General features: G+C 41.2%; 2 protein-coding genes across 6 annotated transcripts in view; one reads left to right on the top strand and one right to left on the bottom strand.

Moving 5' to 3' along the window:
- The window catches only part of PMS1 (PMS1 homolog 1, mismatch repair system component), a 44,062-nt gene extending 37,148 nt beyond the window's left edge, over positions 1-6,914 (bottom strand). For 2 of the 5 annotated variants that reach the window (XM_053982422.1, XM_053982424.1), the window contains exons 1-3: positions 6,548-6,697; positions 4,461-4,612; positions 616-798 (exon numbers count right to left, since the gene is read on the bottom strand). In XM_053982422.1, the coding sequence (XP_053838397.1) occupies positions 616-798; positions 4,461-4,592 (315 nt within the window). In that variant the 5' untranslated portion in view covers positions 4,593-4,612; positions 6,548-6,697. Of the gene's footprint in view, positions 1-615; positions 799-4,460; positions 4,613-6,257; positions 6,300-6,547; positions 6,784-6,842 lie in introns of those variants that run through there. The other 3 variants (XM_053982426.1, XM_053982425.1, XM_053982423.1) reach the window with 3 other exon arrangements.
- ORMDL1 (ORMDL sphingolipid biosynthesis regulator 1) lies at positions 6,906-13,470 on the top strand. Its single transcript, XM_053982427.1, has 5 exons — positions 6,906-7,001; positions 7,243-7,305; positions 8,386-8,566; positions 10,905-11,056; positions 12,007-13,470. Exons 3-5 carry the CDS (start codon positions 8,393-8,395, stop codon positions 12,140-12,142), a joined length of 462 nt encoding a protein of 153 aa, XP_053838402.1. The 5' UTR covers positions 6,906-7,001; positions 7,243-7,305; positions 8,386-8,392; the 3' UTR covers positions 12,143-13,470.
- The last annotated feature ends 110 nt before the right edge of the window (positions 13,471-13,580 follow it).

Genomic DNA, 13,580 nt, shown 5'->3' with positions numbered 1-13,580 from the left:
AAGTTGTCGCAAATGTCAGTACACTGCCAATCCTCTTAAAACAAACACATGGCTCAGACTCAGATAGGTCAGGTAGCAGGTTCCTGTTTCCTCATAGGGACAAAGTTTGTGCAATTGCAGTCACATACATGTCAAAGAGCAATAAGGAGCCCAGCAAGATGACTGCTGATCACCTAGATAACAAGGCAGAAATCATTACTGGAATGGTGGCTATGTGGGCTATCGGTTCCCTAAAATTACTCCTCCTGGCCATCACCTGCTGCTCCTCTCTTGATTTACCTAATTCAAGTAGCAAAGCCAGCCATACTCTTCGACATGATACTCCCAGACACAAAAGGAAAGAGAATACAACACGATCTGTTCTGTTACCTGTTCTGACTGAGCAAAATAAACAGAGCCCTGCTGTGACCTGTGTGACAGAAAGGCAGGACTGACACAAACAAGAAATTTGCATGACATGGCTTCTGGGGCTGGGGAGAAAAGCAGCATACACAAGCATATCCCTGGCAAGTCACTGGAACATCTAAACTCTTTGCACAGAATAAAACGTTCATGATCACATACAGACAAGAAAAATCATAACACAAAGTCTCCACATTTATTTCAAGTGCTCACTTCTGATATGCTGCAAATCGATCCCAAAGCTTCCCCACGGAAACCGTATGTTGTCAGCCTTTCAAGGTCCTCAGAAGAGCTGATTTTTGAGGTGTAGTGTTTAATTGCCATAACTGGAACATCATCAACCTTGATTCCACTGCCATTGTCTCTTACTTCTATTTTGCTAAACCCATAATTCTCCTAAAAAAAGAACAAAACACAAAGGAGCAGTAAAACAACCAAATTAATTAAGATGTAATTTTGAAGCAGCTAAGATTACAGCTTCTAACTATCCATACAGAAGTGGAAGCTTTGCCTGTTTGGAGGAACTGAGCAACCATTAAATGTTGCTGTTTAAGGGAAAAAGAAGAAAATTAAAAACACACCATGTTAGGATAACACTGATGGTTTCTCCAATTAAATAACGTAATTCATCTCCTGTGATTTGGAAACAGCAAAACCTAAGCTTAAAAGAAGACCTATAGCTGGAAAGCTGAAGATTTTTTTGCCTCTTTTCACCTCTTACCTACTTGGTATAAATTTTTTTGAAATCACTTGAATGCAGTTCTGCATCCATTAATTCAGTAGACCCTCACTTCACACCATGTCATTCCACTACATTTTCTAAGTTCTGTTTTCCAAGTTCAATACACAGAAGCTGAAATTCTAATGTGGGGCAAGGCATGAATTGTAAGGGTAATAAAAAAGCTTGTAAAGAGATATAGTATTTTACAAAAAGAAGTAAAGGTTCCTAGAGGCTCTTTTAAAACAGCCTTCAGGGAAGCAGAGTTCAATCTTTCTGATTTACCTTTACATACATGCAATGTATATTTTACTGAATTCCAGTTTAAATATGTCATTCCAGTAAGCACCAGCACAAATAGGGTAAAACTCTGAAACCTAGATATTTACAACAGCTAAATAAAAGACAAAATTTAGGTTCTGTAACATCTCAAACAAGTGCAGCAAAAAATTCTTCTTTCCAGCTACATTATAGTCTGCACAAGTGAGCAGCACCCAGAGGAACCACAAGGCAGGAGGAGAAAGTAATCAGAGCTGCAGGATCACTAACTAAGCTTCTTTCACAGAAGCAAGACTGGCTCTTTGCAAAGATTATGATGCAACACACAAAAAATGTGCTGTGGTGTGTAATACATCTAGGTGACCTTAAAACTAGTTTTGCTTAGAAAGAATATCTTAAAACAGTGTCTGCCACCACTGATACTGGAAAGAGCATGTGATGGTTGATCACTGAAAGCAGGTTGATTAAACAGAACAAACTTTGCTGTCCTATCCGGGCCTGTCCTGAAAACAGTTATGAAAAATTGTAATTTTTCAGAGTACTCACAAGGTTATTTCTTAAAGTAAAAAAAATGATGCAATCAAAAATGAAAGGTATCTGAAGAAACCATCTGCATTCACACGTAATCTGATTTAGGAAACATCAAAAGCCTCTGAGGTAGGCTCAGAACCACAATACACAAAAACCAACAGAAATATGGGTACATTTCACTTTCTTTTGTAATGAATGGTGCAAAAGCTGTCTTCAGGTGAAAAAACAATGCTTTTGCTCATGTTTGAGTCAACCTCCTACTGGGCAGTAAAACCAAACTACGCAATACACCTCAACTGAGCACAAAAAACATGTAAGGAAATAGAGGCATGAAACTCCCGACTCTGCTGTTGTATGTGCTAATGAAAGGTTTGAGAATTTTACAATGAGCCCCTATTTTCCATTCTAATTTTTACTTTCTGATCAGTTAGTTGCTTAGAAAAGTGAGATTTATCTCGAATCAAAATGTTACATAAATTATTCTCTATTTCTCTTCTTATCAATTTTTACTTGTGTATGTTTTATATAAATATTACAATGCTTAAACTTTCTATTTTGTAACACCTTCCTCCATGAGCTGAATCTTACCAAGGTTATGAACCCATGAAATGTTTCAGTTGCTCTGCCAGGTCACTGATGCCAATCAGTATGATTCAGCTTTGATGCACAGTGCAAAGATGCCAAATAACATCACCTATGGTCAATCAAGACTGAAACAGCAGCCAAAGCTTCCCACTACAGTTCACTACTGCCATGACTCTTATCTGAGACCCATTCCATCCTCAGGTTAATTCCTGTCTGTCTGTCAAAAAGGAATTGTTATCTTTGTTCAGTCAAATTGGATAAACTATGCCCTCCTATTCCATCTGAAAAAGATTAAAATAATGAAAATGCTGCAGTTTCAGGCAAAACCCATCAAGCTGTAAAACGGAATTTCAAAGTTTCTCTTCTCTGCTATGCTTTTGAACTAATCCAGAATTAATATGGTCATTGACCTCTATTACATGGTCAGAGTTATTTTTATTTCCCATTAAAAATCCCAGAAAAAAATCCATTGCTTTACAGTATTACTGTCTAGAGTTGTACAGAATGCAGGCTTTCTCTTCTCCTCTATTACCCACAGAAGAACAATCATCAAATTTCTGTTAATCGCTGACAACTTGCATAAAGCCAGGTTTGTCTGTTTGGAACTACAGTGTTTTGGATTGGGCTGGACTGACACAAGAATGCAAAAGTAGTGTAGATGACTCATGCACTGAAAAAGGTTAAAAATGCTCTTTTTAATTGATTTGGGACAAAGCTGGTTACTGTGCTGTGAAACCCACACTAGTTAGAGGGCTCTCTCCTCTGCAAGCTTTGCTCCAGCCATTCTGGAACACTCCAAAACCCTCCTGTTCACTTCTTGCAGTTACTGATCAGCTCCCAGGATCTGATCCCAATACCCTTTACCCCCACAACACTGTACACACTACTCACTTTGGAGTTACTCAAGAAGCAAGACACTCTGCAATCTAAATATTGAGAAGACAGAGATTATGAGAGACCACAGCAAAGACAGAACATCTTCAGCTCACTCAGAGCAGTAACAGACGTGTTTCTTGGCATCTAAAGGAAAGCATTCTCAGATTGAACAACTCTATAGACTCATTCAGAAAATATAGCTGACTTGGTCAAAGAAACAAGGAGAAACTGAATTGCCCTCCTAGATAAGAGCATTTATCTAACACTTAATTCAAGAATATCCTATGCATTCACTGTTATTTGGAGAAAGGAAATTGGATACAATTCTGAATACATACATTTCTACAGGATATAGTAACACTTCTTTCTTACTAAGCAGGAGATACTGCAACTATACAGCTGCTGACAAAATACTGCAAAAGCAGAAATAGGACATCAAAAGGAGCTGAGCAGTTACCCATTTTACCCAATTTGTTGGGGGAAAAAAAGCTCAAATTCTTTAATAAAAGTAGTATTTTCTATTGTCAGAAACTATCATTGAGTGACATGTCAACTTTTTTGAACAGCTTATAAAGTCAGACGTAGCCAGAGTTCACCATGCTAATTAGAGACAGGGTGGTGATTTGTATTACAAAAACATCTTTTGTTTTGAATGGCCATCAAGCTTTTCCATTGTCTCCATTTTCATCTTTCTTACAATACCTTGTAATGAGAATTAAATATGTCAGCCTGACAGCACACCTAAGTCCACCATCTTTTAAAACAGGCTATTACTCAGACAACCTATAAATTTTAAGTAGGAAAATAAGGATTAAGAAAGCTGACAATTTTTTCCCCATGATACACTCAGAAGCACAAATATGCCTTAGTGTTTCAGAGCAGGGCCTCAAAAACACAAATGGAAACTAATTTTGTACCATTTTTACTTGAGGTAAAAATATATACATATAAATATATAATAACCATCACCATTCCCCAAACCACAGTAGCCTAAAAAACCACATTTGCAGTGGAACAATTTTCTTTTCTTCTTATTCTATATCCAATTCTTTCTGAGAGAAAGACTTACCAGTTTAATATCAATGCCTGTAGCACTGGCATCCAAGGAATTTTCTAGCAGCTCCTTCACCACACTGACAACTGAAGTAATCACCTGAGAACTTGAAAGGAGCCGAATTGTCTCTCCAGGCAGCTGTTTCATGGTGGAAAGTTTCAGGGAAGCTGCACAGAAAAATAACAGAAAAAGAATGTAAAAGGAACACTACAATTACACATTTCTAAGAAACTGTTTCACAGGAACTCTGAAATGGAGAAAAACACAACATTATGGCTAGAAAGTGAAATTTTCAAGTTACAGTAGGACCCAGCTTCCTCTGCAGTCAACAGGTGTTGGGAGAGAAGTGGGTAGGCAACACACTGGTGCTGAGGAAAAGCCATATTCAATGGCAATGGGATCTACTGGCAAAAATGAAAACCAAACCCAAAGCAGTTCTCTATTACAGTCTTGCCTCTCTGATCTGATGTACTGTGTGCCTTCAGGCAGGCCATTTTATTTCCATGTCACTCTGTCTCTCACTTGAAAATGAAGAAACCAGTGAAGATTTCTTTTTTTTTATTATTATTATTATTGGAAATACAAAGGGTTATAAAATTCTTGCTATATTATAGAGACACTCTCCCATGAAGAGATTGTATACGGATCTGTAAATTTTAGCATGCATTTCTCTTTAAGTACCTACATTGACACAAACAGCCAAGCCCCAGGAAAACTATTCTGCTGATCCTTGTAGCCTGCCACAAAAGAATTCAACCAGAGTTTTATATGTATATGAGAGAGGCAGGGGAATGGTTCAGACAGGTTTCTTCTCTTCTCTGGTTTATGTTATATAATGCTATTTACACTGAAAGGCAAACAATCCTGGCAGTGCTGACTTTCCCATTGATTCAGCCCAAGATATCTGCTGGCTTTCCCATTGATTCAGTCCAAGGTATCTGCTGAAGAACACAGAGTGCACACTCAGCACCCGTCCCAAGGATATGAGCACACATGGAGGAATGGAACAAACAGATTTCCTCCTGACACAGCCAGGTCCTGGTGAGGGATTGCAGCCAACACCCCTAAGCATCACAGCCCTGCAGGGTGTATGCAGCTGATACAACAATTACAGGACGTTTCTCTGCCTCAACATCCTTCTAAAGACAGCTACTCTTAAAACATAAAAGACTAAGTAAAAATGTGGTTACTTGGTGGGGGGGGGGAGAGGAAGTACAGTGTTATGAAGTACAAACACCACTAAAACTTTTCTAGGAACAGCTACAAAGGGGTTTTCTCTTTATTTTTGTTATTTGCATTGCAAAGGGAGTTTGCCTTTCAAATGTGGTAAAAGGATCCAATGAATCGCTTTTCCACCAACTGGAAAACAAGAGGAGCAGGAGAAAAGGTGCACTGCTGAAGATGAACTGATGTTAATATCATGTACACGTGTTCAGAGAGGCAGATTTTGAGGCATTCATGCACTGTACAGGACTCCTGTGTCAAGTGCTTCATGATTTACTCATGGGAGTAAATCAGAGGGGAGCTGGATGTCTCGCCATCAAAAGACACTAAGATACGGGAGGATCTTAAAGCAGAAACGCTGCAGAACTCAAAGACAAATTTTCTATGAGGTGTGACTGATGCAGGCAGTTTGGGAGAGGAATCAGCCCCTGGCCGTGTGTGGCGTCCCCTGCCTTGGACCCCAGCTGAGGGACGCAACGCTGGCCAAATCCCGGGAACACCTGTTGGGAGATAGAGAGGCACCTCTGGGACGTCCTACCCATGGCAAAGCATCCAAGCAATGATGCCTTATAGCTAAAAGACACGTACCTCAGCTCAAGCCACCTTACTACTGTAACTCTTCACGGAGTTAGATCTGTGCTCATTGGGAAAGCACAGCATTTTCTGCGTGGGAGCCTCATACCTGATCTAATTCTTGGATCCCTCTACAGACATGTCCGACATGCCAACAACTGCGGTTCTACGCATCCTCAGCTAAACCGGGAATAAAATCTCCCTAAAGTTCACGGTTCCGGCCCCACAGCCGTCTGGAGCCACACCAAGAACCCCGCCCCCCCTCCGAGCACCGCCTTTCTCAGGGGCCCTCCCTCAGCACGCACTGAGGCATTTCTTCGGTTTACGAGACGAAAAAACGGGCGAAAAGCTGCAGATAAAGCCTGCGGGCCCTCCAGTTTACCCCGAACCACAGAGCCGTCCGCAGTTCCCGGTTCTCGCTGGGAGAGGCGGAGCGCCGTTCCCGCTCTGCGAGGCGCTCGCTGCTCCCCGGGGCCTGCCCGGCCTCTGCCCGGGGCCGCCCCGGCCCAGCCGCCCGCGGGAAGCGGCGCCCCGGCCCCGGCGCGGCCTCAGCGAGGCGGCGGCGCTTCCCTCCCCGCTCCCGCCCCGCGGCTGCGCTACCTGCGCGCCCGCCCCGCGCCCGTGGGCGGTGCGGACGGCCCGGCCCGGCCCCTCCGCTCCCCTCCCGACCGGCCCTGCCCACGGGCACCGCGGGCTCTACCTGCGGCCGGCGGCCCACGCTCCGCTCCGGCTCCTCGGCGGCCGCGGGGCTGCGGAAAGGTGGGGCCGCGGCGGGGGGCGGAGGGATGGGCGGCCGGGGCCGCCTGCGCGCCGGGGCTGGGGAGAAGGCCACGGGCACGGCCGGCCTGGGGCGGCGGCGCGGCCGGGGCGGCGGAGAGGGGCCGGCAGGGGAGGGATGGCAGGGGAAACGCGGCGGTGCAGCGAGCTGCCCCTCTGATGGGGCTGGAATCGTGGCGTGGGATGGGAAGGGACGGTGGGTCACGTCAAGATGTCTGTCTAGGTACTGGCTCCGCGGGTGCTGCATCCCAGGGAGAGAGGAACAGCCTCGCGTCGCCCATCCCAGGTAGTGTGTTCCCTGCAAGTGCACGGCTTGGAATGCTTTGCGACAGGTACTGAGTAAGGTCGGCAGTGCCCCGCTTCGGGTTCAGGTTCAGCGTATCTATTTTTAGTCTACTGCTGTTCATATTGCAGAATACTCGGGTATTTTATATTTATTTTATATTCTATACATCACTAAGTAAGTGTCAGAAACAAACTTCCTACCGAAAGCAAGCTTGCTTTTGGTGGTTAAACAGTGCTTTTGTCTTCTGATTCAGATGATTGCTAAAAAAACCTCTTCATCCCGCTCCCATAAATGAACATCCATAGTCCCAGAGATCATGTGAGTTTGAAATAAGCAATAGTTTAGGGTTTTTTTTTAAATTATCATTACAAATTTTACTGCAATAGGATGAGAGTGGCATCATAGGTAAGTTCTGTCAATTTCCTGGATATATCAGTGTATTAAATTATCCTGTGTATCTCTGCATGTGTCTGTTGCTTCGAAAACTTTTGAACCTGTTCTCTAATTTCAGCCAGATTTAGAAGATGGAAATGTCTGTCTGGAAACTAATAGATGGGTAGGGAAGGAAATCTGCAGTTTGCTTCAAGAAAAAGAGGTGCAGATTACTCCTTCGTTATTCTTTCTAGAAGTAGGTGGCTGGGCAGTTGGTATATGCAGAATTCTTCACTAACCATTACATGAACAAGAAAGAGGAGGAAGATTGTCTGATGTGGGAAGTGGGTATTATCATGGATGGAGAAACAATTCAGAGGATAAAAGTTACTAGCTTGGTTTCTTACAGCTTTGCAACTGTAGTTTCTGATATCAGAGCTTACTATTTTTTTTAAATGTCCTTTCTGTAGCAGGCTTGTGAGTTTTATTTGTTTGGACTTGTTTTAAACAAGCAATTCCCAACTGTTCCTTTGTACTGATTTCTCTATAAATCATAGCTTGAAGATCTTGAGTTACATCCTGCTTTATGCACTGTGTTCTCTCCAGACCTGCTTCTTTAAAGGAGCTTTTTCCCACATTTGAAAATTGCATATGTTAAGTACTCCTCTGTAACAGTAGTCTCAGTCTTCAAACAGATCTGTTTTATAGGGTAAAAATGAACGTAGGAGTTGCCCACAGCGAGGTAAATCCAAACACTCGAGTGATGAACAGCCGTGGAATGTGGCTGACATACGCGCTGGGAGTCGGCATGCTGCACATTGTCCTGCTCAGCATTCCCTTCTTTAGTGTCCCTGTCGCCTGGACTTTAACAAATGTCATTCACAACCTGGTGAGTACCCTCTCTTGGAATAGAATTTGAATAGTGGCTGTTCATAAATATTTATTTTCAGTAGCAAGGGAAGAGGAAAGTAGCCAGTCTGTATGGACAATGAAATCCTGCTATCCAACCACCTCTCCTTGGCCTATCCACAAAGGATTGGCTGTTTTGGGGAGGAGGAGTGATACATGGCCACTTGCAGTTTAAGCATGAAAGACATGAAATATTCTTCACATAGTTATGTGTTCCTTTAAATGGCATTTAATTGGGCTGGAAGGTTGCAGTCATAAAATCATCATGCCAACTAACTTTCGCAGTGTTCTGTATATTATTAGAGAGCTGTGCTGAATCCATAAACTATCACGACATATCTACTAATTTTTCCACATAAATCTGTTAGTATCCTAAAATGTTTAAATTTAGCAGCCTACCTATTTTCTTTAAGAGAAATGCTTGTATTGTGTTTTTCTAGTTTTGATTTCTGGCCAAGCTACATAACTCAGAATGACTTCAGCATACGATGTTGTCACCGTACAAGACATTAGAGAAATCTTGATTGAAAGCAGTGGGAAAAACTGAACTACTTTGAACTACTTTGACCCCAGCCCTGAAACCATTTGTTATTCAGAGGGTTGTGACTTGCATGATGACTTTTGTATGCAAAAGATTTTGTGAGCTGCTTTCTGCTCCTCTCCCCATGCTATCATTTTCCTGTGACCACTTAAAGTAGTGCAGCTATCTATATTGGTCCTGCCATGCTTAGAGAAAGGAGGGCCATAACCCAGCAATTTAGATCATACTTGAGGTTTGCTAGCTCACCTTTCTAACATTACCAGCAAAGAAGACTTGACAAAAAGATAGCTTCTTCCTTATTTAGGAAAATGATAGTTCACTGATGATGGGTAATATCCTCTTGAATGTAAAGTTTTAATTCTTGTTTGAGCTTTTTGATTTTGTAGATAGATTTAAAACTACTGGTGGAATTGTAACTGTCATTAGAGCCTTTTGTGTGTTATCTCTGACAGCATCAGACATGTCTGACTTCAGAAGATGTTGGCAGAGACAAGTATTACTAAATATCTCCCACATGCCTTACTGAACTCATTGCAAGTAGCTGTAATGACAACAGGAATGAGAGCATGCACTGACACGTAGTTTTGTAGTGGAACACTAGAAGATGAGTATAAATTGCACTGTTGGATATTTCAGAATTTAAATGGCCCTTCTTTTGGAAACAAATCCTCAAATGGTTTGACAAAAAAAAAAAAAAAATCTTGGATTTCCATTAATGGAAAACTCTTAGCTAACCTTGAAAGCGCTTTTGATTGTTCTTTCTGCAAGTACCACTGGGAAGTAAAATGTGAAGTAAGCATTTGGATCTGTCCTAAAAGTGTCTTTATGGTTATTAAAATAGACACTGGGAACATCATGAATCAAAAAATTAATTAAACAAATCAATTGTCCTAGGTTCACAGGGTTCTGATCTGGAGGCTGTTCCAAAAAAAGGTGGAAGGAGACATGAAATGATTTGTTGAGATTTCACCTCTATTATAAGAATTTGGAAGAAATCTGATTTTTTTTTTCTGATATAAATCTTTCTATTAAAACTTTTGTATGTGCATAAGAAAGAGAAAGAAATCTTTGATATTGTCTCATGGAGACTCTTCCTTGGAGATGGTGTGCTCTCTTTGATAGGAAACAAGTGTTTTTTAAAACTGGAAGAGGGTATACTCCCCTGTTTGAAACCAAGAGGCCCAAATTGGGCTTTCAGAACAAACCATACATGGCATGTTCCCATCAAACAGGAACAGTCACAAGGAAAGTCCAGCATGTTTAAGGAGAAGCAGCAAAAAGGTGGACAGATGGTATTCAGCAGAATGCTTAGTTAGTTTCTAAGGATTTGAAGCTGGTAAGGGTCTGAGGAAGATTTCAGGAGTTGGTGTGATATTGTCAGTGTTTGTAGGTAGATTTTTTGCTTTATGCACACTCTACTACTCATCACTCTGTTAACACTAGGAAAGTGGTGATACAAATCAGCACTTGTTACAGTGCTTGTTAAAATTCTGTTGAATTCAAGGAACTTTACCCTACTAGTGTAGAAGGCAAGGGAATGGATTGGATGTCACACAAACTTGGGCTTTAATTCTGACTCTGCACAGTCTCAGGCAAATCACTTCTTGTGTCTTCCTTCCTCTTCAGTAATTTGTTATTACAGGCTAGGAGCTCTTCTGGGTAAGAATTTACTCACTCTTTTTTTTTAATTTTTAATTTTATAATGCATTGAACAATGTAACAATTATTTAAAAATATTACTAAAAGTGCCTCTGTATTCACTTTTTATTTTCCCCAGGGAATGTATGTGTTTTTGCATGCAGTAAAGGGAACTCCTTTTGAAACACCTGATCAGGGCAAAGCTAGGCTACTAACACACTGGGAACAACTGGATTATGGAGTACAATTCACATCTTCAAGGAAGTTCTTCACAATCTCTCCTATAATTCTGTGAGTTCAAAACTGTGTTATAGATCAATTGACACATGAAGCCATGATTTCAAAAGCTGCAACATAATGGGTTGCAATTTACAGTCTAAAAGCATTTTCTGCCTTTTTTCTTGTTTGTTTATTTCTACATCACAGCCGTAGGGAGTATTTATTTACAGGGTATGTAACCAACAGTCTTTCTTCTGCTTTTGACACTCCACATACTGAAGTCAAAGTTTGTAAACAGTTATTAATGGGGCAGGTTTTAAAGATTAGAAATGTTGGGAGGAAAACTTACTGTTAACTCTTGAATTTTTTTAAGAGATTGTGAACTCATAAATATTGAAAATCTAACCTAATTGCTTTTGTGGCAGCATTTATTAACCATTTTGCAACTGGTGAACTAGAAATGAGTCAGTCATCAGTGAATGGGATCTGGTGTCAGTTTTGCTTTGTACATACTGTTTTCTATTTACACTATGCAAATGATGTAGGAATTCTAGACACTGGTCTCTGTTGACAAAAGTGTGGTTGTGTAACTAAGAAAAATCAGATACATACTTAATATTCGACTCTGAAAGTCTTTCTGTTTGTCCCTGAAGAAAATTTAGACATCCACTTATATGGCAGAGTGAGAGGGGAGGGAAGATCCTGCATGATGTTTAGAAAGTCATCTCATGAAGGACAGAAACTGGGAAAATATATATAACTCCTCAAGGTGGGGAGAAGTGCTGGAAGAAAACAGTAGACTAAGAGTTCCTTTTTAGCACCTTGAGAGGTATGGGAAGAAGAGACTTAGACCATAATTTTGCTGTAGATACTCTAGAACCTCAGGTGAGATACTTAATACAGATACAGATGCTAACCAATAAAATCTTGCTAATCACTAAAGCACTTTTTTCAACTATGCTTTTTGTATGTGTTTTAGACAAGGCTGCAATCAGCTAAGCTTGCATCCTTTTCTCCTGCAGGTACTTCCTGACGAGTTTCTATACAAAGTATGATCCCACACACTTTATCCTCAACACAGCCTCTCTCCTGACCGTGCTTATCCCCAAGCTGCCACAGTTGCATGGGGTTCGAATCTTTGGCATCAATAAATACTAAGCAGAAGGTTCAACACTGGCTGCCCCTGACATGGCTACTGCTGCTCCCCGGGTAAAGGAAACGAGTAGTCTGCTGTGCTGAGTATCTCATCGTAGCTGGGGAGAGATGCTTTTACGCCTGAGATACGATTCCTGCTTCCTGCAGCATTGTCTGGGATGAAAATCGACTTTGTAAGAAGATGCCTTCAGATACTTGAATGTGGATTGGAAATGTGTAGAAGAAAGATTTTCATGAAGAACTGGGCAGGCCCAGCTCTAAAGCCTAATCCCCATTAAGACTGTACGTGTGGCTGATGCAAGTGGCTTGTAAGGAAGGTTCAAGTAACAGCTGAAATGGAGAGCAGAGTTTCACAAGTACCCATCATCCATAATGCAGGTGGTAACTTTGCATATAAATCCAGAATCCTTGATGCCAAGGACTGGTGAGGCCACATTCTTAGATTAAGAGAAATTAGGTAGTTTCTGCTGTAATGGATTGTAAGTGGTTGTGCTTGTTTTTGCATTGTAAAAGTCTGTCCCACAGTAAGTACTGTGGCAGCGAGCATAAATTGATGGTGTAATTCCTGCCTTCTCTGTTCTTGGGATTTTTAAAAATTTTTTTTGGTCATAATAACTGAACAAAGTCCTTAACTGCCAGCTCAGGGGAGTTCCACATCAACTCAAGAGCTCAGTTTGTGTACGCTTTTACAAGTTGCCACTGTTCTGTTCATTTCATTTTGCTTACCAGGATCCTGACTTTTCTATGTGTAAGTGCGACATCCTGAAAAATTGCAATTTCTTTTTAGGTGTGAATTTTTGACTATTTTCTCTGATACTCACTGATGGATTATTTTTCAGTAGCTGAGAGGCCTGTGAGGTGGTGGGGAAAGGCTTGCTGCTGTTGTAGGAGAAGGTGCTCTGTTACAGAGCAAGTGTCTGAACACGTAAGGGAAGCTGTGTAGGTTGTAAGCTAGAATAGAAGCTGAACTAGAAGTAGGTGAGTAGGCAAATCACATGGACTAACTATGCTTTTGCAGAAAAAGGTATAGATAACTTGCATGTCTTGGAAATGTGGAGGAATGCTGTGTTTTAGGGGTACTGTGTAGTATGGGGTAATCTTTTATATTATCAGCTCTGGAATTAAGAGTGAAGGAGGTACATCTACTGCTCTGAGCACTTATTTCTCTGTCGTGGAAAAAGGATGAATTCTGAAGTCTGCTGTGTGTCTGCCAGCCCAAACCAGCTCAGATTTAATGGAAGACTCCATTTAAGACTTGATTTACATTTTGGTTGCAGTGGCAGCCAGTGAGCTGGAAAAAAAAAAATTAAAAATATCAAAAGACAAGCCTACAGTGGTGTACTTATTTTTTTTTTCTACAGCAATTTTCTGGCTATTTACTTTATCGATAAAGATGCTGTTTAAAAAAGGGCAATGAGTTACGAATTTTTTTAGCAAATTA

This window comes from Vidua macroura, chromosome 7 (genome assembly GCF_024509145.1).
Source record: "Vidua macroura isolate BioBank_ID:100142 chromosome 7, ASM2450914v1, whole genome shotgun sequence".
Classification (NCBI taxonomy): Eukaryota; Metazoa; Chordata; class Aves; order Passeriformes; family Viduidae; genus Vidua; species Vidua macroura.
The sequence above is the reverse complement of the archived record's forward strand: the minus strand, read 5'-3'. Positions and strand labels throughout refer to the sequence as shown.